We start from the raw sequence: 26,707 nt of genomic DNA on the forward strand, positions 1-26,707 counted from the left end.
TTATATTTACATTCTAGACTCACAGACGTTATTTTTGACACATTATTTAAAACATGTGGCAAAGACATAGCTTTTAACTTTTCTTTTTTTGGTGGGGCCAGTGAAAATATTCGAAGGAAAAGTAATAATCTGAACCACTGGCCAAATCCGGCCAGTAGAAAAAATCCTTAGGGTTGAAGCCCAAGATTGTTTACTAAAAATATTATCAAATATTATTTATACAATGGTGATGACACATTACTTTATGCTTGATAGTTCAATTTCTGTACATTGAATACAGTTACACTCTCCAAAAAAACGATTTATATGTGCTTGTCATTTATTATATTCTATGCAAATGCACTGCATTGAGAAAAAAAAATGATCCCAGTTGATCGAAATAAATAAAATGTTTTTTTAAACAGAGCTGTTTAAATCATCTGATGAAATTATATTCATATCGCAGCATATCAAAATATCAATGTCAGATTTTTCCAATATCCCATCTCATTTATGCTGAAAACTAATATATAAAGACATGCTCTCAGTTTCAGACAGTATGCTTAATCTAATCTTTCCCCACTAGAGGGACCACAAGCACCATAGACACATTACTGATAAATACCAATATACCAAATCTACTCTCTTTGGCTTATACACACTCTACTGTATTTCAGTATGCAAGCTTAATTTGTAGTATACCCCAAATAATAGAGCTTTTAAAAAACAAAAGTACTCCATCCGAGTCATTTTACTGTGTATTATTATTTTTTATACTTATTTTTTTGTAATTGACCTATTTGCTGTAATGTACTAATAACAACTGCTAAGTAATAATGTTTACCCTTCAGAGAGAGGCTAATGCTTTCAGTATGCAACAGAGTGTATATATGTGATTTATTCCAATTGCAAAAAAGTCTTTACAAATAAAGAAGCAGGTAACTTTGCCATAAAAAGCAACATGTTCAGTACCTTCAGTATCTAAAAATTACGAAAAAAGCCGTTGAATGTGATTTCGATAATCTGCAGTGCTGTGATTCAGCACAATGGACTGTGTGTGTCTCTGTGAGTCATATGGTGAAGGTGGGCTGAGTTCACCGTCAATCAACTGCAGCACCTCATCATACACTTTACAGCTCATTTCTCTCATTAAGATCTGCCACAGCTGTTTGACTTACCTGCTTCTTTTCTGATGTAACTCCTCTGAACTGCACAATTTTGTGTTTAATACTTTTGTTAGGGTGGTGGTGGGTTGAATGTGTGTACTAGCAAACGAGTTTAAGAGATCGTTTTTGGGATTTTACAATACTAATCAAATTGTTTCTAATGGTTATGAAAGTCTGTAATAATCCAAAAATATTTGCTTTAAATTTTAGTTGTATTCTTATTTATTTTTTTAAATATAACAGTATAATAGCAGAAAATAATACAACCCCTGGCAAAAAGTAAAAAGTAACATCTCTTAAAGGTGTTCATTCAAATGCTTGTGTAGAAAAAAAAAACACATACATGACACAAAACTATTTCCATTCAACAATACAACCTTCTGACTGTAGAAAATACTATTTAAAAAGAAAAGAAAGAACACTTTAGTCCATTGCAACTGATTTCACAGATCAAGCTGAGGAAAAAGATGGAATCACACAAATCTGAGGAAAACTATATGGAATGACCGAATAAAAACACCAGTAGGACTTTGTTGCACCACCTCTGGCTTTTAAGAACAGCTTGAATTATCTGAGGCATGGAATTAAAGTATACTTCATCAATCTGACTTACTGCAATTGTCAGATCAGCTTTGCAGGTTGGAGCCTTGTCATGGACCACTGTCTTTAATTTCCACCACAGATTTTCAATTGGATTGAGGTTTGGAATATTTGCAGGCCATTCCATTAACATTATATCAATATGTACGTAGGAAAGTTTTCACATATTTTTCCCTATGGCACAATGCATTATCATCCTGCAAAATGATGTCATCATCACCAAACATCCTTGAATGGAATTGATGGAATAAGTGTCCAAAATCTCAATATAGACAATATAGCATTTATAAAGGATGTAATAACTGTCATCTCTAACATACCTTTACAATAATGATTGTGGAAATTCGCATGCTTCCTTCAAGCAATTGTCTTTATAAACTTTATTGGAACAACACCAAACAAACAAAAGCTCCAGCATCATCACCCTGCCTAATACAGTTTTGTGATTCATCAATAAACATTACTCATCCAGTCATCCACAGTCCAAGATTGTCTTTCGTTAGCCCACTGAAACCTTGTTCATTTCGGTTTAGATGTTAATGATGGTTTTTGTTTGGCTTTTCTGTATGTAAATCCCATTTCTTTTAGGTGATTTCTTAAAGTCCGGTCACAGACAATGACTCCACATTCTGCCCATTTGTTCCTCAATTGCTTTGCTGTGCATTTTCTGTTTTGAAGGCATTTTGCTTTAAGCTTTCTGTCCTGACACTTTGGGCATACTCACACTTTGCTAACTAGTGCCCAGGTGTGTTTAACGGTTCATTTGACAAGTGTGAGTGCTCTGAATCGGGCTCAGGCGTTTTTCAGTTAATCGGCCCTGGCCCGGTTGGAAGAGGCATGCCAGAGCACGGTTCAGTTGGGCTTTGGCGTGGTAAGTTTTGGACTGTTTCATGTGGATTTATTAATTATTCTTACAGTTGAATGAACACGAACTGTCCTAGCTTATTAAAGACGCAAACGCCTCACTGCACGACAGCTGCACCTTTAGTAAACCTCCTAATACCTGCAGCGCAAGGGGTTTTATGTTAATTTATGAACGGCAAAAGTGGTGGATCTCTTCAGCAAAATATTTGACTACGCGTCACTGCATCCCAAACGACTAAAAATAAAATACAAAATATAACTAAAGCAATCTCTACTGTGCTGAGCGAGAGCACACACAGGCCTGATTGGTGGATTGCTGCACTTATGGTTGTCCTTCTGTAAGGTTCACTTCTCTCCACAGAAGATCGCTGGAACTCAGACAGAGTGACCATCAGGTTATTGATGACCTCCCTGACTAAGGCCCTTCTCCCCCTATCACTCAGCTTATATGGAGAGCTCTAGGAAGAGTCCTGGTGGTTCCAAACATCTTCCAAACAATGTACCTGAGCTCAATTTAGAGCTTCACGGCAAAGGCTGCGAATACTTATGTACATGTGACTTTTCAGGGGTTTTTTTTAATACATTTTGAACAATTTAAAAATATATATTTTTTCACATTGTCATTATGGGGTATTGTGTGAAGAATTTTGAGGAAATAAATTAATTTAATCCATTTTGGATTACGGCTGTAACATTAAAAAATGTGGAACAACGAAGCGCTATGAATACTTTTCAGATGCACTGTAAGTGTTTGTTTGTTTTTCTACACAATTAAACATTTGAATAAACATCTCCAAGGGTGGTGATTCTATACTTTTTGTTTTCCAGGGGTTGTATTCATCATAGTAGAAGAAGTAAAACAGCATTTAAAAGAGTAAAAAAATTTTTTAAAAACTAATTATAACAAATGTATGTATAAAATGCGACAAGTTTTTTTCATCTCACCCTGTTTTCATCATAGATGATCTGGACAAGGCTGCGGTGCTTGGCTTCACTGGGTGGAGGTGAGATGGTGCGCTCAGGCTCCTGAGGTTTCGCCGCCTCTTCCTCCAGCTGTTGCTAAAATAAAAATACAAAGAAAACCGTAAATCCACAGTGAGGACCAAAATAACAATGAAATAAAAAAATAAACAAGAAAAAAACTGAATTCTTATTCATACTTATAAACAAGACTAATGCAATTCCACAAAAATAAGCAGTCAGAGAGCCAAGGATATGGAGAGCTAATATTAAGGCCATCGCCACATCAGACGCACTGCTAATGCCACACAAGCTCTCTGACTGGCCGTAGAGCACTTTATAGAAACAATTTAACAGTCAAAGATTAATGATCAACAAGTCTTTGACAGCTTATACACAAACGCACACATAAACGCAGAGTGGCTCCAGCAAAATCCTGCAAGGGGCCTCCTATTCGCAGAAAACAAGCTCTAACTCATATGGATCAGCTCTAAAGCAGGATCAGGACGCTGTGTGTGTGCAGAGTTAAAGAAAATAAACGAGCCGTCCCGCCGCCCTCGCAGACAGACAAACACGCGGTAATCTGATATTCTCACTTCGTCTCTCCATCACTCCCTCGCTTTACGTTCAGGTTTACCGCAGCATTTAATTGCCCCAGATGTTTTAATGCTTGGAGGAAACCTGAGGGGAGAGGAGAGAGGGAGAAGAGCGGGGTCCGTTAGCGCATTGAAAAGGGACGCCAAATCTTTCAGAGGGAAACGCTATGGGGTTGAGGGGCAGATGAGGAGAGGTTCATTTTTCTCACTAGCGTGACTGTACTTATACAACTGCTCAGACTTCAAGCCGTTTCACTCCCTCTCCAATCCTCCATCACCCCCACAATGGAGCGCAGGTGGCTTCCATTTATTGAGCAGCGCTCTGGACACGGTCCAAAACCTCAAGAGAATGAGGGAGTCTGTTTTACAAGACGACGGGGTCTGCTTATAGGTTTGCTGCAATGGCCCTGATAAGCATGACTAGAAATATCAGAGAATAGATTTGAACGCAAAGCCTTGCTATAAAGTACAGTACTTCTGTGCGTATTAAAATTCTTGTAATAATTGACTACATTTGATGCAATTACGCTGCTAAAATAAGTGAGCTAAAATTATACTGCCGTATTAACGCCTGAAGCAGACCACTGAGTAATGGCACTGCCAAGAAAAAAAATGAGAGAGAGAGAGAAAAAAAGGAAGGAATGAGGGCAAGAGGAAACAGAGGAAGTGTGTTTGTAGCCGTGTGGCCTGCTGAGGCAATAACCACACAATAATCACAACTCCACTCCGCACACACACTCGTCTACTGCTGCTACTAGTCTCAGAGTCCAGATTACATAACACTGACTGCACTGTGGATGAAAAGCATCTACTTATGGCAGCTCGGAAAGCTGTGCTTAGAAACAAATCCTTGTCTTCTAAATAAAACACTTTGCAAACTGTCCTGATGCTTATTTTAGGAGAGCTAGATCTCCTGGGGTGAGACTAAACTGTTTAAAAATGCTAACTAGGACTGTATGTGTAAATAAACAAAGAATGAGTACAGCGAGGAGATTGATTTGAGGATCCATATATTGAAAACATGTGCCCAGAAACTATTTTCAGTCAGAGACTGTGAGAAATTTGCTGTTTCTTTGTAAAATAGAAGTTAACAAAATCAAACATGGAGCTATTGAACATAAGCATTTTAATTTGTAAAAAAAAAAAAAAAATCTACATTAATGTACAGTTGGGCAAAAAAAAAGATGAATAATTGTTTCCTATGGATTGAAATCAGTAATTAAAACATCAGTTAAATTTAAAGTTGAAAAGCATTTTTGCTCCTGAGCGAAATTACCTGAAACTACACTGTTCATTCTTTATGTAAACTATTAGGGTTGGGCGATGTCAACCAATAAGGCATCGTATGATGTCTAACCTGAGACATTGTGCTGGATGATGACATTGAGGTTTTGGGGCACAGTGAAAAAGAAATACATTTTTATACACCCACTGTCTACTTTACTTTACTGCTTGTTAGTGCAACTTTCAAATCAGCCAATCACATGACAGCAATTCAATGCATTTAGGCATGTAGACATGGACAAGACGATCTGCTGCAGTTCAAACCGAGCATCAGAATGGGGAAGAAAGGGGATTTGAGTGACTTTGAACGTGGCATGGTTGTTGGTGCCAGCCAAGCTGGTCTGAGTATTTCAGAAACTGCTAAGGTCTACTGGGATTTTCATGCACAACCATCTCTAGGATTTACAGAGATCTAGTGAAAAAAAAAGAATCTAGTGAGCGGTAGTTCTCTGGGAAAAAAATTTTGATGCCAGAGTCCAGAGGAGAATGGCCAGGTTTGAGCTGATAGAAAGTCAGCAGTATTTCAAATAACCGTTAAAACCAAGGAGTGCAGAAGAGCATCTCTGAATCAGCTAGGAATAGGAAACTGAGGCTGAGGAAATTGTTTTACTCCCTCCCGCAAAAGCCCACAGGTAAATCCTCAAGTATTTTAATTGCACTGACTGCTTCTTGCCTCAGTTTTTGTCAAGAGTTCCCTGTTGAATGTAAATTTAAAAATACTTGGAATAAAAATGAACATGGCTGTTTTTTGTGTTTAATTCAATGACAGAACGAATAAGGACAAGGCAGTTTTATGACATATTTTGATACAGAGCAGCCTGAAATAAGCTAGTAAGAATGTAGCTGCAAAATTAAATACATAAATTAAACTAAAAAATAGGCTATTAACCTGCTTTGCCACGAGGTCAAACAAATGCATTGCATTTCCTGAAACATTTATTAAATATTTAGTTTATTTTAATAAATTAAATGAAACCTAATGATAACAACTAACATAAGCACAGCATTTGTGTTGCAAATGTGACATTGTTGATTGAGCTCGACTGAACAAAATGTTTTTAATATGAGGAGAAACAGGCACTGAGGCACCATTTCCCATTGTGTTGTTGCTTCTGTCAAATATAAACCTATTTGCTTATTTAATTTTTTAGATACAGGCTTATATACATGTAGAACTTCCACAACCCACATATTTGAGTATCTAACTGCCTCTATTCACCTATATAATAATGTTCCGCATTAAGTTGCATCAGGTCACAGGACTCCAGTAGGAATGCAGGTCTCTACTTCAACAGCCCGTTCCACTGAGCCCAATGAGCGGAATGAGCTCAGTAGGCAAAAAGCAGCAGTACAGTCTTTAGCAGTAGTTTGAACACATGCAAAGACATGCGCATTTACACTGTGTGTTTTGGACTCAAATTGTTGCCGTTACTGTGAAGGGGTCAGGGAATAATGATGCTGGTTAAACATTGTGATGTCGCCAGCCATCACCTCCTGACCCAGCCAAGACTCGTACCAGTGATCTTCTTGTTGTTAGGAAACAGTGCTAACCACAGTGTTGCCAGTAACAACAACTACTGTAATTGTAATCTCTTAAGCCACAGTCACACTGCACTTTCACCCCATCCACTTATATTTATAAGCATGCAAATGCATCAGAACGGAAACGCAAGCTGATGTGACAAGTTTCGCAAGTCGCTGCGTTCCAAAGTTCAAGCTTGGTGAACTCTGATCAGCAAATTTGCATCATATGATTGCATGAGCCCAATAGAAGATCAAAACTTGACCTCTCTGTACAGAAATTTAACATATGAAGCAACTGCTCATTTTATCAGTCACATCATCTTGAGTTATCCCACCACTTTTTGCAGCACAGTATGGCAGAGTTATGCATGCAGGTTTCTAATAGTTCCACTTAAGACTTTAAGACCTATTTAATACAACAAAGATTGAAAATGACTACATTTTATAGTACAGAGTATACAAAAAAAACACGCAACACAAATAATTACCATCCTTAACAATATTTTATATAAATATATATATATATATTAGGGATGTAATGGTATTGTAAATACCGTCATGCCGCAATATTAATTTTTTTCGATATTCCCGTAGTCGCATGACTCTGTAAAACTATAGGTCTTCTGAGAAAATTTGCTCAGGCGAATGAAGCGAACGGGAAGTAGCGAAAACTACAATTCCCATCAGCCCAGGGGTGGCCATCATCCCTTGCGGTCTGTTGTCGCTACAGATACAGTAATGCGGAAATGGAGTGTGCTGCTAGAAGCGGGCATCAAAAAGAGCTGAAAATGATCGAACCTGAAGCGGGTGTTGTCGCGCGCGTTCTGATCAGCTGTGTTGTCGCGCGCGTTCTGATCAGCTGTGTTGTCGCGCGCGTTCTGATCAGCTGTGTTGTCGCGCGCGTTCTGATCAGCTGTGTTGTCGCGCGCGTTCTGATCAGCTGTGTTGTCGCGCGCGTTCTGATCAGCTGTGTTGTCGCGCGCGTTCTGATCAGCTGTGTTGTCGCGCGCGTACTGAATAGCGGTGTTGTCGCGCGCGTTCTGATCAGCTATGTTGTCGCCCGCGTACTGAATAGCGGTGTTGTTGCGCGCGTTCTGATCAGCTGTGTTGTCGCGAGCGTACTGTAAAGCGGGGAGGGGGGGGTTGAGCGCGCATACTCAAGAGCGGTGTTGTCGCGCGCCTACTGAAGGGCGGGACGGAGGGTGTGACACAGCACACTGTTCAGATTGATACAGACATGAGACCTCTATCTCACTCATGGCTTGCCCTCTCAAGTGGGGGAAAGACAATGCACAACGTTACCCACTGCTGTCAACCTGGGCCAAGTCATATCTCTCTGTCCCAGAAACCTCAGTCCCAAATGAGAAGGGTTTTTTCTGTTGCAGGGGACATTGTAAATACCCAGAGATACCAGCTTTTACCAGATTATATTGATAATTTTCCTTAAAATCCATCTCTATCTAAGTGAGTGAGTGAGTGATTAAATGTTGAATGTGATGAGTTTTCAACAATACTAAATTGAAACTTTATTTTTTTACATGGTTTAATAATTTTTTGTTATTAAAATTGAAGTTCCTGTTTCAAAGCTTACAGATAGATGGCTAATTTGTATGTCATTGACACTTTTGGCACTTTTTTGGAGTATTTTCATAAGTTTTGTTTTTTCCTGTAAATGATTCAATAAATACCGTACCGTGACATTCATACCGAGGTATTACCGTACCGTGAAATTCTGATACCGTTACATCCCTAATATATATATATATATATATATATATATATATATATATATATATATATATATATATATATATATATATATATTGAGCTGCTACCATAACAGAACGGACTGGCTGAAATTGGCCAGATCAAAAACTGTTCGTTCACTCGCCATGCCAAAAACCATCCAATTTCAGACCTGAGCTGATAAATTATTAGTGAATATCTGCTAATGTACAGGTTGACAACAATCAAAAGCTATTTTACAGTTAAATCCCAGCAAACTCCGCTTGCGTAAGTGAAATCGATTACGCAAGTGAAATCCTCCGTTTATTTTATTAGGTTCCACCTATGTTTTTCCGGGTGACAAATAGACAGACATTTTAAGTAGATTTCAAATTGTAAACAAAACCTTTAACAGGTTTTTAAGACCTTTGAAAAGCAGATTAAAGACATTTTAACACTAATTAACCCTTTATTTTATACTATGGAATTTAAGATTTAAAGGATCTGCGGACACCCTGTTTACTCCTTTAAAGCATCATTTAACATTAATCTAACACAAATTCGTACACGGTATATCTACCAATTCTGCCACAACACTGTGGTGCATTTGCTGGTACTACAGCAAATCCATGCAAAAGCTTTCAAGATGGATCGTTCATGGCACACTGCACTTTCCGCCCCATTCCTTCCCAGTTTTTCAGTGTCATTGAGAATGTCAATGCGGTTTCATCAGGTTTTAAACTAAACCACAAAGACATTTGAGTTCTTCACTAAATTCATGCGATTCTCTTTGGAGCCGGTTGTGTGTTTGATTTGAGATCAATAAGCATGTAAACGAACCAAAACTCACACTATGTTGAACATGATTTACATAAATAGGTAAAGAGTCCATGTGATACAAATAAGCGTAATATTTTGAAGCGCAAACAGTGTATTGGACATTTAACAAACATGCAACACTGTTTTATAAATGATCATTTCTATAAATGATCGATACAGTTATCATTTTTACTGCACAGCCCTTCGATCACATATTTACAGCTTCAAGAAGGTCGGGGTGAAGTTTACCTGTTTTTTCCTCAGTTTGCTGATCTGCTGCTCCACCATGGTGATTTCCCGGTCCACGCGGTCCATGTTTTGGATTAGTTCCTCTTTGGAGAGGCGGGAGGGCACCAGGTCCAGGTCGGCCTCCATGGGCACCGGGCTCACAGGAGAGATGGGCTCAATCTTCCCAATAGAGCTGCTGCTGCTGTGCTCCTGTGTAAACACACAAATTGTACTCATTCAGACCTAATAGATGCTTCATGCTGTTTGTAAAGGGTGTAGATTTAAAGGATTTTTAAAAACATTTACTCTGTGGTTGTAATCATTTCAACTCTTATCCGAAATTATTAATACTATCTCATAATAATATCAAAAAGAAGTTAATATTGTTTACTGGTATAATAAAATGAAAACATTATCATGCATTTAATAAAATGTTTTAAATAATGGATTTTAGGGTGGAGCCAATATGATTTGTCATAACTAATTGGTTTTTGATAACCAAACACAAGGGTGAGTAGACAATAAGCATTATGCATACAAATATTACTAACAAAACATGCATATATAGAAAAGATTGTGCATATTTAAACAAACATTTTTTGCAAATAGTTTAAAATGATCCCTACACACCTAGCTAGACCAGGATTTTTCTTCACTGCTCTATTTCTATTTGAGTAATAAAAAAAACAATTACAATAACTACAATAATAATAATAAAAATAATAAAGTAAATAAATGGTCCCACTTTATATTAAGTGTCCTTAGCTACTATGTACTTACATCAAAAAATAAATACAATGTACTTACTGTGTTTATAATGTATTTAAGAACACTTGTGGTGCTTTTGAGTTGGGATAAAGTGTTGGGTTATAGACAGGTTTGGTGGCATGGGTAGGTTTAAGGGTGGGTTAAGGTGTAGGGGTGGTCAACAGTGTATTTAAAAATGTAATTACAAAAGTTAACTACAGATGTAATTACATGTATTTAATCAAGCATAAGTACACAGTAAATACATGTATTTACACAATAAGTACATTGTAACAAACTATTCATTCCTATGAAGTACATATTAGTTAAGGCCACTTAATATAAAGTGGGACCAAATAAATTTGTAAACCACACTAAAACTAGTTGCACTAATTGAATAAATTCAGAGTAAAAACGAGGCGAGTTACCATTTAATACTTCTGTGTGATGATTTGAACAAACCCCTAACCTGACATGAGCTACAGCAATAGTGATGCATGCCTTGGCAAGCACTAACTAATACTATTCAGCATTTCAACATTTTCACATTTTGGGTTCTTGGAAATAAATACAATGCATTCGTTGTTCTTTCATACAGAACCATGAAGAAAGAACATTAAATGTTGCAACACAGTACAGCTTGGAGACTGTTCAGTGGTTTAAAAAAAAGACCAAAATAAACTGGTTAAATGTACAGCAGATCGTGGTTGAGGCTATTGGAAAAGCCGCTAGTTTAAAGTGTGGTAAAGAGCCACTGGGTTCATTCGATCACATGAGAGCATGTTACATAACACGAGTGATTGGGGTGGACGTCTGCTATTCTCTCTCCTACCAGACCTTATAAAACAGCCTTAGAAACAAATGTCTGGAAGTCGATAATAACAAACCAGAGAGAAAACTATAGTAGTAATAATAAAAATAACAACAACAACAACACTAACAATAATAATAATAATAATAATAATAATAATTTAAATCATAATGACGATAATAATGATAAAATAATAATAATAATAATAACAATAATGATGATAATAATATTAATATTAATAATATTATTCATAATAATAATAATAACAATAATAATAATTATAATGATTAAATAATAATAATTATTATTATTATTATTATTATCATTAAAATAATAATAACAATGATGATGATAATGGTGATAATAATGATGATGATAATAATAATATAATAATAACAATGAAGATGATCATAATGATGATAATAATGATAAAATAATAATAATAATAATAATAACAATAATGATGATAATAATAATGATAATATTAATAATAATATTAATAATAATAATAATAATAATAATAATAATAATAATAATGATGATGATGATGATTAAATAATAATTATTATTATTATTATTATCATTAAAATAATAATAACAATGATGATGATAATGGTGATAATAATGATGATAATAATAATAATAATATAATATTAGTAATCATAATAATAATAGTAATAATAATAATAAATTATGACATTTCAATAATATCAACAATACTACTAGTACTACTAATAATAATGAATTATGATAATAATGATGATAATAATAATAATGATGATGTTGATAATGATTAAATAATAATGATAATAATAATAATAATAATAATAATAATAATAATACAAATATTTTAAAAATAATAATAATGTTGAAGGCATGTGAAATATTTTTTATAACTGCCTTACATTAGTATAAAGTATTAACTATTAATAAATATATATTATAGGAAATGTTAAAACAGAAATATAAATATATATAATTTATGCAAAAATATGACCGGCATGATGCATAATTAACTTCATATTCATGTAAATCCCTCACTCTTTGAGTGTGCAGCTAAAACCTCTAATTTCAGGACATCCAGGAGGAAAAGATAAATCCCAAATGTCCAAGGACACCCTGAGAGCCCTGCTAATGTTCAAAACACATTCCTAGAGGCATTCCAAACTTCAGGCGGGATTTAACACTTGAAAGAGGATTTGACAGAGTCACTTTAGAACTCAAAGCTACACACACACACATACACATTCAGAATGCAGAATGAAAAGTGCCTTGTTAACCCCACACAATTACTTTCAAGGACAAGCACACTGATCCTGCCAACTTTCAGAAACAAGAACCACCAAGAACCAGTAAAGTGTGTATGAGAATTAAAAACCCAAGCTGCTTTATATAAACACAAACCTGAGTGCTAAGACATGGATATGCACTGCAGTAACCTTCACACAAACAGACACAAGTGCCAACAAACACACAGGCTGTAGGAGACTCCTTCGGCATAGCAAAAACAAAGGTAGTGTGTGTGTGTGTGTGTGTGTGTGTGTGTGTGTGTGTGCGTGTGTGTACGTGTGTGTACGTGTGCGTGTGTGTACTAAAGGCATTTAAAGTGATTTTTATTCCTGAATTGTATTTATTTGAAAAGCAACCCTAAATCATTTATCAGTACACCAATCTGTCAATTCAACCGAAACGAAAAGTGCATTGCATTGATTAAAAGTGTGTAAACTAAAACTAGAACTTGTGGTCACTTTTAATTCAGTGAGGATACATTTTTCAAAAGTAAGAATAATAATAATGGATTTACCGTAATATGTGGAAATGTCACAGGATTTCAAGAAAAACTATAAGAAAAATGTCTCCACCACATAACACTGGCTTAATTAAAATGTAGTGCTATTTTGACAGTGTGCGCGTGAGATTTCTGGACTGTATGTTGTGGTGACATTTCCACTAGATTTTTCCACATGAAAGCTCTCTGCTGCCATGGCAACAGCTGTGTCAATACATCCCTCCTATGTGGACATACTAACACGTATGTGTGTGGATTCACGATTCAGGACTGTTCCAGACCCAATTCATACATCCTTTCATGTCACAGATATGTGCGATACCGCAAATCAAATTGGCTTGAAGATGGGGAAAAGCAAACCGAAATAGGCGAAAGGTCAGACAGACTAGAAATGATTACTAGTGACTATTTTCCACAATGCAGAAAACACAGGAATTGTGGGAAACAATGGGATTTACTATATACAGTTGAATGTCACAGAAGTTGACAAAACGTGAAGGAATAAATCAAAAAGTCTGTAGTACACTACATTGAATTGATATGGATTAGTATCTGGAATTATCAAATTGCAGGTTTTTTGTGTGAATTAATGGCACAATTCTGACTGCTACAAAGATATACAAGAAATGAACACTGCCAGAACTGCTGTAAAGGTTTGTTTTATGAGAATTTCAATCCATCACATTGAGGAAAAACTACATACAAATAATATAAACACAGAAATTAAATGGTCTTGATCACATCCTATCAAAAAAGAAACTTTTAAAAACTTTTAAAAGTTGTAAAATACGGCCTTATATGTACCTCTAAAAATATAAACAAAACTAATAAAATTTTAAATAAAATTCATAAATATTTTAAAAGAATGACCAAAATGTTTTTATGTTTTTATATAACAAATATCATCTGTTGAAAATATATGTAGTATTTAATGTTTCCTGATTTTGATTAATCGGGCAGTTTTATCCATTTAAGACAGTATAATCAATTAAATCACAGTCATAACTACACTGTGTTATTTTGAGCATAAAACTTTCATTAAAACATTCGCACTAAATATTTTCGCTGAAAATGACAGAAAATATTGGCTGAAAAAAAAAAATGCCAAAAAGAAGATTATGCTATTACAGTCTATGCTGCATTATCCTGAGCGCTGGTTTCACTTTCCTTCCAGCTGTATACACTGCATATCGGAAGCAGTAAACACTGCACTATAAAACCATTCAATTCGATCCATTATTCAAAGGCAGGCTCTATCAACCAAAGAGCAAGAGTGGAGAATGCACGCCGTAGTCAAAGTTCAAAATAGTTTAACATTCCACTCTAGTCAATCTGCTTATGCATGAACCAAACATGCTCACCGGACAAACAAAGTCCGCTCAAATAACGTGTTGAGAGAACATTTCTATATACTTAACATGTTTCTGCTTCTTCAATACTGATATTATGTGATCACAGCAATGGCGGTAATCAGACTTCATTGAATGATTAATTTAATATCTAATGATGTTTGGCACAAAAGAAAAATCAATCATTTTGACCCATGCAATGTATTTTTGGCTATTGACCAAAAAAAAAAAAAAATAATAAAATATATATATATATATTTTTGGTTTTTGCAAAAAAAAAAAAAAAATGGATCCAGAATTTTCAATTTCGGTGAATCTCAAAATTAATGTTAAATTAGAAGAAGTGTTGTAGTCACATAAACTAGAGCTGCACAATTAATCAAAAAAGATCTCAATTTCAATCCCAATTCGACCCCCACACAATCTTAATCCAGCATCTCTACAATTCAGCCAATCGTATTTTTAAGTTCAGAAGAAGGATAAAAGCAGCATAAAATCTTCACATTGTTTAACATAAATAACATGTCATTTCTGTCTTAATGTTATGATGTATTTGAGGCCGCAAAATGTTTACAACTGAGAAAATGCGCCAGCCTGTGAATGAAGTCTACTTTAGTGAACAGAACCTGCATAGACTGTGAATAACAGGTAATAATGTTCAGTTATTAGCACAGAGAGATTGTTTAGGAGCTGCGTGGGAAGAATGATTACCATGTTTTTTTTCCCTCAAAGTAATGGCAGCCATGACATGAGCGCACTCGGCAGTGAAAGTGAAACCAAAAGCACCCATATCATTTAAACAATCATATGGTATTTTAGAGTTATGATTACGAAAAGCGAGGCAGTGGCGCAGTGGGTAGTGCTGTCGCCTCACAGCAAGAAGGTCGCTGGTTCGAACCTCGGCACAGTTGGTGTTTCTGTGTGGAGTTTGCATGTTCTCCCTGCCTTCGCATGGGTTTCCTCCGGGTGCTCCGGTTTCCCCCCCAGTCCAAAGACATGCAGTACAGGTGAATTGGGTAGGCTAAATTGTCCGTAGTGTATGAGTGTGTGTGAATGTGTGTGGATGTTTCCCAGAGATGGGTTGTGGCTGGAAGGGCATCCGCTGCGTAAAAACTTGCTGGATAAGTTGGCGGTTCATTCCGCTGTGGTGACCCCGGATTAATAAAGGGACTAAGCCGACAAGAAAATGAATGAATGAATGAATGAATGAGAAAAGCATTTAATATGTTTTTTTTTTTCTTTCATAGCGAACGTTGTGCATTAAAATAAATGTTTACTGGGTCAGTATAACTACTATTTTAGTCAGAATCGTGCAACCCTAACGTACATGTTTTTTTAGGAACTATTAACCGTTTTTTACAAATAAATAAATAAATAAACAAAATGTAAACAAGAACATAAAATAAATACCATTAAACTGATTCTGAAGAATTCTAACAGCTAGATTAAATTCATTTTGAGGGCCCTGTGAGATGAATATTTTTGCTTTGAAATTGTCATTCCTCCTACACACATTCTACACAAGCCTTTATCAAACTGAAAAAGGAGACGTGAAGAACATGTAAAATCCAGTTGAGCGCTCTGATTCAATAACACCTTTATGAATCATGTGCTGTCAGACTAACAGCAGTCATCTGATACCCAGAGCGGTAACAAGCCATTAGAAACAGACGTGCTGCTTCACACCTGCCAAAGTGCTGCAGGTACACCACAAACTCCATATACAACATGTGTGTGTGCATGAGTGAGCTCTTCTTCTTCAACTCGCTTCATGAGCCTCATCCAGTTTGACAGCTCTTACATAAAGAGAGCGAGAGAATTTCCTCCGTCCACCTTGACTTCAGTGTCCCTTTCAGATGTCGCTCTCTCACCCAAACATGCTCAAATCCTCATGTAAATGCCCTCCACCGCTCAAACGGCACATCTAGGTCAGCTCCATTACTAATTAATTACTATTACACAATGGCTTCACCCACACACACACACATACATACACATACACACACACACACACACACACACACACACAGTTCTGCCTTCAAGCCCCATATTGTCATGTCTCCTAAAAATACACAAAAGCTTTAGGGGGAAGTCATAACAACTCAGCAGAAGAATACTGGATGGGGAGTGTGATCGCAGTGACCTTAAAGCACAACACAGGCAGGCTTGCTCAAAGAGTGTAATCGTTCTGCCCTTTACATCATGCCACAAGCAAGGTGTGATCACAGTGACCTTAATCCTGCTGCAAACACACACACAAACTCAAAGATGCACATTAAGGGGTGTGACCCAGCTGTCCTTTACACCCGGTTAGACACTCATGTCAGTGTTTCTTTAAAATCCTATACATTAGGGCTGCACAATACATCGTTTCAGTATCGATATCGCAATGTGTGCATACACAACAGTGATATCACATTGATATGCAATTTATATAGTGGGCTTTGCGGTGTCATTTTTTCTCTTACATGTACAAAACCATCACGCATGCGCAGTTTATTTTCCTTTTATCGTTGCTTTGTTGGATTTAACTATGCTTGTAGTTTGTTTATTACATTTTTGATGCATGATTCACTACCCTAAAGAATCATTCAAGACAATCAAAATTAAAACATTTGGATTTAACACAATTCTCACTATTACTAGTTGCTTATTAGCATAAACGTTATTGAGATATTGCTGCTTATTAGTACTTGTAAAGCACATATTCCGTATGATCTTATTCTACATCCCTAATCCTACCTAATACCTAAACTCCCTTAATAAATTAGGAGTTTATAGAAGCAAAGGTCAAAATGGCAAAAAGGAAAATATATGCATTGCGGAAAAACAAAATAGCGCAATGTTAGATTTTTCCAATATTGTGCAGCCCTAATATACATTTCATTCTTTTGAGACTTATAATTTCCTTGTCTGATTGTTTAATCAAAAAGTTCTGCTGAATGACAAATTGTAGCGAGAGGACTGGTAAAAGCAGCAGCCCTAAACAAAAGCTTGCAACATGTCTAGCTTTTTCCATACAGATAAGTACTGTGAACTGGTATGTTCACATTGTTGCATTCAAATACTTAGATTAGCAAACATTCTTAAGAATTAATTGCTTCTTAACTTAAGATAAGTATAATCTGTATAATCCAAAACATTACATAAGAATTCTGAAATTGTATTAGGGTAAAATTCTGTATTGGGCAGATTCAAATATTAAAGCAACGCTTCACTTTTTTGGAAATGGGCTCATTTTAAAACTCCCCTAGGGTTAAACAGTTGAGTTTTGCTAGTTTTAAAGTCTATGCAGCGCTGTTATCTGCAGGGGACTTATTTGAAGCACTGTGTAATGTCATTGCACCTGGTGTTGCCATGGTACAACAGCAAAGTCCTTTGATTATTACTCCAAAATGAGAGTATTGTTCCGAGACATATTGACCTAGAAAATAGCAACTTTTAATTTTTCATACAGAAGTGTCAAGCTTTAAAGGGCACCTATTTTTCCCCTTTTTTTCAAGATTTAAGGCAAGTCTTTTGTGTCTCCAGAATATGTCGATTTCAGTTCAAAATATAGAATTTTCTGCTCTGAACACAATGTAGCTGTTTTTGTGACCTGTGCACCTTTAACGCTTGTTCTCCTCGCCCACCGTTCCCATGTGCCTGTCAGTGTGCCTCGATCTCCAGCTACATCAGATAAACAGTACAGTGACAGACATGAAGGAAGCAGATCTTCTGTAATGTTTGTGAGAAATGCTACAGTAAGAACTTTCCCAATGATTATTTGATGTATTTGTTGTGGAGTTATATTAAGTCTTTCTGCAACGATGAGTCACAAAAAATGTCGTTACAAAATTCACAATCACACATAGTGTGCATGTTTAACTTTGCACTGATTTTGCACGGCAAATGTGACATGATACACATTAATATTTATTGCCTTATGGATATGCATTATGTTAATGTACAAAATAAACCTGATTTAACGTCCACAAACCAGGATTGGACCACGTCTTCTTTTATAAATATACTGACATTAGGCTGTGGTGAAAAAGAGGGTAAAATTGCTGTAATTTATTACAAATATGCACTGTTTAGAAAAAAAATGTTTAAACTTGTAAATCTTGATCACATTTGTTGATGATTGATGATCACAGAGAGCTGAACAGATCATCTAATCCCAGTTGCTTTGGGCATTTCCTGTCTTGTTAATATAATTATGTGCGTTACTACGGAGACCTGTTGATACATGGCTGTCAATCAATTCAGTGGGCAGGGAAACTATAATCCTACGTCAAAATGGGAGGAATCTGTATCCTATTTTAACGTCAGGAAATTAAAAAAAAGAGACTTATTGTCTTTATATCACCCCAATAAGGCTGTGGACGCACTATGCCTACACACAGTACTGTCCAAACAGTTTACAAAAGATGATTTTTCATCATAGGTGCACTTTAAATAGGAAGATTATCAAAAATATTTTTTTTAAAAGATGCTAATGTTCCAATCTAATTAAATGATTTAAGCTTTGCTAAGCTAAATGTGCCAGACTCTGAGATCAGCTGAATGGATCCAGCAATGATAATACTCAACTGTTTAACTTTAGAGCAATTGTGAAACAGCCTACTACAAAAAATAGTTGTGTCCCTTTAAGCATTTGATTCAGCAAATTCAGTTCCTCAAAAACGAATACTATTAGCAATAACAGCACATTTTTCTAATTATACAATTACAAACATTTTTGACCTCAATCGACACACAAGAATTTATAAATAAGACATTCATAAGATAATCAAATAAATGCAGAAGGTTATTTCAGCTTTGCATCTTATTTTAACAACTTATAACCCTTTAAAATAAATAAATGAGAAACATTAGCAAAGTAGATAGAGTGATAGAGTACACACCCTTAATATACTGATGACTCAACTCAATTCTTAGAACAGCTTTTAAGAACTTCTTAGAATTATTATCAAGACATTTCCCAAATTCAGTGTCAAGACTTCTGTAAATCTAACCCCTAATTAAACACACAGCGAAACAGAGCAGAAAGAATATACACATTTTTTTATTGTTTATAATTAATAAATTCAATAGACAATAACAAATAACAATATACTTTTTTCCCGGATATACTGACAAATAAATATGTAAATCCTGGATAATTCTTGCATGGAAAATAACTAATTCTGTGCCACCTCCAGTTATTAACAAATATCTGGCCGGCAATCACAAATTTTATTTTATTATTAGCATCTAAATATGACTAATGTAATCAGTTCTTTCCTGCACGACTGCCCCTTTACTGGTGAAAGCCTGAAAACAATAGTAATTATGCACCAAAATCTCAGCAAATGCAACTGGGTTTTAAGGGAAGAAATCAGTGTTGTTATTACTGATTTAAGAACATGGCTTTACTTTAGTAAGATGTCTGTGTCAGTGCTAGGGCTTGACTGATTGCTTTTTTTAATAGATAAGTATGGATTATACAATCAATATCCATCGTTCAGTCTATGCTATTGTTGGGAGAACTTCAATAACCTTATTTGTCCTGCACCTGCCATACAATAACTTTGTAACTTGTTAAATGAAACAGAGCATCAGCTTTTTAATTGTTCGTTTAGTCACAAAACATTAACAACAAACGTTTTGAAGCTGTTAAATGTGGCATGACAGATTGCTTTGAGAACATCAGTTATTCTCTTGAAAGAGTCTGACTTGCTCAAACCAATATTTCAATCAGGAAAAGATAATAGAAATCAATTCATAAACAAGGTCACAAAACATTTACCTCAGAAAACTATTTAACCATTAGAAGTTGCTACAGAGGAGCAGTTTTCTAAACATATATATATATATATATATATATATATATTTTTTTTTTTTAATGTATTAATGAAGATTTTAGTTTTTATTGATTACCTTGATTCTAAAATGAAGAATTAAGAATTAAATGGCTTTTGTGATGATATCAAGTAAAAAAGAATTAAGAATTAAATGATTACATACAAGAAGATCTAGATAGAATCTGTGGAATATTTAGCTATTTCTGTTTTTAATTAAAAATGCAGAACGGTTTTGAAAGCATAGAAGCTAAAAGATAAAAACTAATTTCATTTAAGGTTAATAATACAAATCCTTTTTGAACCACTTGTTTGGTAAACAAAGCTCCAGTAGGTCTCTAATATTGACCTTCTTTAACGTAAGAGTGGGTGCAGCCATTGAAACCTTATTGGCTCAAGACTTCTATTCTCATTCATTTATACTTCGCTTTATTTACTTAAAGAACAGCTTTAATTCATTCAATTGCAGCTTAGTTCCTTTATTAATTTGGGGTTGCCACAGCGGAATGTGCAGTGCAACCCAACACTGGGAAACACCCATACACACTCCTTCATGCACACCACGGCCAATTTAGCCTATTCAAATCACCTGTACCACATGTTTTTGGACTGTGGGAGAAACCGGAGCACCCTGAGAAAAACCATGCGAACACAAAATAATTAATGATTTCTTGTGCGCCCCGGTACCAATTGGCCGGCCCAGTGGTTGCGGACCACTGCTATATAGTTTGAATGGAATTTGTATGTGATAATTTGGACTAATGGTGGATCTAGTACTTGACCTAGTACTTCATGAATTCTCTGGCGTGGCCTCATGGGATAGCGTAGAGTCCATTGGATGTGCACTTCAGAATTTGAATACAGTAGAAAGTAGTTGGTCATCCAGATACTTCTCGCCAACTGTTTTGAAATACTATGAATACTACTCGGCTCAAATACTGTATTATTTATCATACTATATAGCAGAGATGCCCAAACTAGGGCCGGCCGATGGTAACCTTTGATTTGGCCCACCATTCTAAGGGCCTACTCCCACTATGCCATCCGTACCGTGCCCAGGCCCGTTTCCCGGATCGTTTGAGAAGTGTGAGTGCGCTGAATCAGGCTCAAGCACGGTTCACTTGGCCGGCCCTGGCCCGGTTGGAAGAGGTGTGCCTGAGCCCGGTGTGTGAGTGCAAAACGCGCCAAAGCCCGAAACTGAAAGCAAGACGTGACTTTTAAGGCACTGTTTCATATGGATTTATTAATAATTCTTACTGTTCAGTGAACGCAAACTGCCGTAGTTTATTAAAGACGCAAACCCGTCACTGCACGACAGCTGTGCGCCTTCAGCAGACCTCCTCATTCCTGCAGCACGAGAGCTTTATAATTGTTTATGAGCGCCAAAAGTGGCGGATCTGTTCGCTGAAATATCTGACTGCGTGTCCCCGCATCTCTAAGGACTGTTTGGCGAAATATTTGACGGCATATCAAACGACTGAAACGATATAACTAGAGAAATCTCCACTGTGCTGCTGAGTGAGAAAGTGCTTCTCACTGTACAGCGCAGCAGCGATGACGTAAGCGTGCCGAAGCCCGTTTGTGGTGTGAGCGCGGGCCGTCGGGGGGACAAGCGGGCTTTGGCCCGGTTCGAGGCAACTGTACCTAGTGTGAGTACGGCCTAAGAGAGGGAGATTGATGGGGATGGTTTCAAGATTGTCAATTCAATTTTAATGCAACCCTTTATATGTTGTTTTATTGTTAAAAGCTATCTGAAATGAAATGTTTCAATAAAATGGTGTAAATTAATCAGATTCTGTTTAAATGTACATATGGTCACCCGACAAAGCAGAGATTTTGGTGAGCAAAGGAAGCCAAAGGCAGATTCTGCTTGACTAGTGTATTAAGCATTGAACTCCACAGTGTTAAAAAGTGATGTTTTTAAGTGAAGTTAAGTAATCATTTCAAAAGTTATACTGCATTACTTAACATGGTTCAAAGTCATGTTTTCTATTTATTTTGAAATATTATGAAAAAATTAGGAAATTATGGATGGCAACTTTAATATAATATAGTTTGGTATATTTACCTTTGGCTCACGGCTCTCAGTGATATTTGGCTTTTGGCCCTTCATACGAAAAAGTTCGGGCCCACCTTATGTAAGCAATTTCAGAGGCAGCCTTTGACTTATCTCCTAAGTCTTGTTGTTCCTGTGAGGAAGAAAACTAGTCTCTCTAGAAGTCAATAAACACTCTCATAATTGGCTATGGGATGCACACTTGGCAAAAGCTGATCCAGTCTGGTGACACCTACAGCTGTAAAGCAGCAGAAATGGGATTTCACATGGTTTAAGGAAGCAGTATGGTGTTAAAGAAAGACTGTATACACTCCTACACACACACACACACACACCCTTCACAGAGCCCCTGACCTAGAAAAGAGAGTTCCTAAGAAGTTGCAGAGTTATTCCAAACATCTGCCTGTGCCGTTTACCGTTACACCACACACACATTCATTCCCTCACAAAAAGCCACAGCTGCAAAGTCAGTGGTTCTGGTATTAGTGACATAACTCTTCGAGATGCAATCTTTAAGACGCATATAGCATCTACACGCGTCTGTTCCCAGCAGGCCTGTGTGGTGGTAAATGGCAGTGCTGGCCGGGGTGATAAAAACGCAGGCCAACGGAAACAGACAGGCTGATTTACGAGGCCGATAAATATGGACTAAGTGATAATCTGCTGAACAGACTTATTATCTCTCTTCTCTGCAGTCGGATTAATCCATGTACAACAAGCAGCATCCTTTCTAGTCTAATCCCACAATAATAATCATAAAGCACCAGCCTGAGGATTCAGAGACTGTTACAGCTTTTGTTTGCCACAGTGAACGTTAACTTTAAAGCTACTTAGTGGTGGGAGGGGGGGGGGGGAGAAGCAAATTTAGAAAACTCTCAAAGCTAACATGCATATGTTATGTTGGAACCAGCCATATTCTTCATCCTGCCCTTCATGTTCAAAGCAAGCACAATAGACAGTTTCAAACATGTGCATAACTTGCAAGTTTTTATGGTTACAGCAAGATTTTAAAGGATATTTGCTGTGAAAAAGGTGCACTTTGCATGTTTGAGCGTTTTCCATTCAATATGAAAGAATAAGGCTTACAATTTAATGCAGAGGAAATCTAGAGGTGGCTAAATGCAAACGTCCTAGTATGATTGAATGCCTTTATGATGCAAAATGAAACGTAAACAGTCGGTTAAAACTCCGTGCTAGGATAAGACCGTCTTTTTGCAGCTTATTAGACATTACATTATTTTGAAGGCAAAGAGACAATTTGTTCCATCCACCACTTTATAATAAATACAGAAAAAAACTGAAAAGCATAATTATCTTTAAGAAATAATAAATAATTATAATAACAAAAAAATACAGAATAGTTTTGAATAGCTGTCTAGATTGGACATTAAGGTAGTGAATGTTATTAACTACAGACTACAATTGGCTATTCTTTTGTTTGTATCACAATAATTAGCATCTTATCAGTTACTGATAAGATATCAGGAGTTGACTCTGTATGGAAATTAGATTTGCCGACCTTTGCCATTTCCTCAGCTCCGCCCACAGTGAGGGCCTGACGATGAGATGAGTGTCGAATAAGAGACTCCGCCCCAATCTCCAAGCGAGGGCGCTTCATCTCAGAGTACTCCACTTCTGATTGGCTGCTGGCGTCCTGCAGGTATATGTGTTCATATCGGATGTGGGGCTCTCTGTAGGAGGACAAAGGAACATAAAGATGATGATTTATACAGACAGTAGCCTAATCAGAAAGAATGTCAGGACGAAAAGTTTAGCGAATCATTTATTTATTTTTACACACACTGCAATTGACATTTAACAGCAAATGTTACAACATCCGACAGAAACTTCAGATGGCTGAAGAGGATGTCAGAACATACAAGTTGCTTCGTATTCATTAAGAGAGCAAGACTTGATTTTCTCCATTAGGGATTAATTAGATTATTAAAAGTGTGCATTTATGTGCTATTGAGGATATTCCACTTAGGCTGCAACAGCCCATACTAACTTTAAAATATACTCATGATCAGTAATGGGAATAACAACACTATAAATAATGGCAATACTTTGAGTAATCAAATGAGTTACTGTTTCCCCCATAACAAAGCCATTGCCGTTACTGACAATAAAATGTGCGCTACTATAGACCTTTTTCATGGCTGCTGCATAGAGGGCGCCATAGCGACCAGCGTCTTTCGGTAAAATGCTAAAAACTTCCGTTTACAGCATGTACCACTGGTAATTTGCGCTCCGAAAATGGGTTTCAATAACGTTTTTAATGGATAACGGAGTGGTTTTGTGACGCACAACTTAAAAATGTGTTTGTTAAAGCCGTTATAATCTGCCGTCAGAAATACAGTGTGTGTGTGCGTTCCCGGCCTGTCAGCTGTTAGCTCATCGGCTCTTTAACACACACACACGCACACAGAGAGAGAGAGAGAGAGAGAGAGAGAGAGAGAGAGAGAGAGAGAGAGAGAGAGAGAGAGAGAGAGAGAGAGAGCAAATCACGAGTACTGGCATGAAACTTTACAGGTATGAAAGTCGTGCAATTAACAAAAATGACCAATAAAAGTCTGTTATTAATACTCTGCTGGCTGATTTGCTGTTAATTCTAATCGCGAGCCGTTTGTGTTTTATTTCGTGTGTTGTTTTTACCACAGTTTGTGTTTTTCTATCATTTCGAAATGACACTAGCCTTTATTTTCACTTTGTCACAGTTATTAAATCAGTGTGTCAGTGGCACAGTACAGGCTATGTGTGTGTGTCAAACATTTTGGTGAATTACATTTGTTTGGGCTGGTTATATATTTGAAATAAAGAGAAAATGTTGACTTTAGCAATGACAAGGCTTCATTTAAACTGCAGAAGATGCCGTCTGACAACGTGGGGGAAAACGCCTCACAGCAGCTGTTTTCCATCCTATTAGATCGCATTTCTTTAAATGATCAGTCCAGGAGATGGTGCTGATGGACAACAGTATTAGTTCAAAGAGGATAAAAGCAGGTAAAATAGATTAAAACTATCGTTTCAAAGCTGTCCAAATGTGACTGTTTACACGGATCAGCTGCCGACCGGAAGTTCTTCACATTCTCCTTGCGCATACACGCAAAGCATAATGAGTAATTTTGCGTTCCAAGAAAAAAAAGTCTATAATTGACAACACTGAAGCGGTTTTCATGCCAACAGCGTCTCTCTCAGCCATAGGACCTCTCTGGGGTGCGTGTATATGTGTGTGTTCGGGGATGGGGGAGAACACATAACCAACAAGCAATGATGATTGGTGTGTTTGTAAATGTGGTGTAACTGAGAACATGATGATTGGCTTAGATAAAGTACATTTTCATCGTTTGCCAATCAGAGGCAGAAGAGTACAGGTGTTCACACACAAGCACACACACAATCAGTGGCACACAAACGACAAGGAAAATCCAACAAGATCAAAGGTAGTATTTGCAAACTGAAAATATAAGCACTACTTTTCTAAACGACTTTTCTTGTAGTTTCAAAACTATTAGGGGTGTAACAAATCACAACCCACAGTTCTGAACGCACATGACCTGCAGATTAATTTCTTTTTGAACTTGTAGGTTAATCCAACATTCATAACAATTGCAGAGAGAGATTGCCTCTCGTGTCATTCAAATCAGGTGTATGAAAGCATTTTGGCTTCCCTGTAAAATATAATGATGACAGAAACAGTTGTGATGGGACCTAAATGCTTTCTTAGGTTGTTAATTAAAGATGTTTTCTGTCAGTGTTTGTTTAGCCTGCATTAATGCATTCAGTATAAAGCCGCACAAAAAAATCGGGATCTGCTCAAAGCCGTGCAACATGGATGGTAAATGATAATGAATTGCATTTGTTTATTAATCCTTCGAATTGCTGCATTCAAATCTGCGTTTGATTTAGAGAGATTCAGTTTTGATACTTTTTCAGTTCTTTATAAACAATTAAATAACACAGAAAAACTGTGAGAACAGTTTATATCTCAGATATAAACACTTATGTTTTTTTTCAATTCAATTCAATTCAGCTTTATTTGTATAGCGCTTTTACAATGTAGATTGTGTCAAAGCAGCTTCACATAAATGGTCATAGTAACTGGAACCGTGCGGTTCAGTAACTGGAACAGTGTGGTTCAGGTTTTAGTTTTTAAGTTCAGTTCAGTTCAGTTTAGCTCAGTTCAGTGTGATTTAATCATTACTGAGAGTTCAAACACTGAAGAGCCAATTCATTGATGCGTAGCTCTACCAATCCTGAACCATGCGAGGCAGTGGCGACAGCGGAGAGGGAAAAAAAACTTCACCTGATGGGAGTGAAGAAAAAAAAACCTTGAGAGAACCAGACTCAGTTTATGGTAAAGGTTAAAAAATACCGTTTAATGG

The 26,707-nt window shown here is 36.6% G+C and overlaps 1 protein-coding gene and 1 long non-coding RNA gene across 24 annotated transcripts in view; one reads left to right on the forward strand and one right to left on the reverse strand.

Annotated features, from left to right (window-relative positions):
• The window catches only part of ncor2 (nuclear receptor corepressor 2), a 202,475-nt gene that overhangs the window by 97,697 nt on the left and 78,071 nt on the right, over positions 1-26,707 (reverse strand). For all 23 annotated transcript variants that reach the window (XR_015497179.1, XR_015497178.1, NM_001007032.1 and 20 more), the window contains 3 exon segments: positions 23,842-24,013; positions 9,767-9,955; positions 3,555-3,668 (listed from right to left, as the gene is read on the reverse strand). Coding sequence is in view for 21 of the 23 variants with exons in the window: in NM_001007032.1 (NP_001007033.1) it covers positions 3,555-3,668; positions 9,767-9,955; positions 23,842-24,013 (475 nt within the window). In the remaining 2 variants the exon portion in view is untranslated.
• LOC147842828 (uncharacterized) overlaps positions 24,525-26,707 on the forward strand; it is a 3,325-nt gene continuing 1,142 nt past the window's right edge. Inside the window, exons 1-2 of the long non-coding RNA XR_015498363.1 lie at positions 24,525-26,328; positions 26,674-26,707. The exon at positions 26,674-26,707 is cut by the window's right edge and continues 1,142 nt beyond it. This is a non-coding gene — a long non-coding RNA (uncharacterized LOC147842828). The remainder of the gene's footprint in view (positions 26,329-26,673) is intronic.

The sequence above is a fragment of the Danio rerio genome, chromosome 8 (genome assembly GCF_052040795.2).
Source record: "Danio rerio strain M-AB ecotype USA chromosome 8, GRCz13ab, whole genome shotgun sequence".
Classification (NCBI taxonomy): Eukaryota; Metazoa; Chordata; class Actinopteri; order Cypriniformes; family Danionidae; genus Danio; species Danio rerio.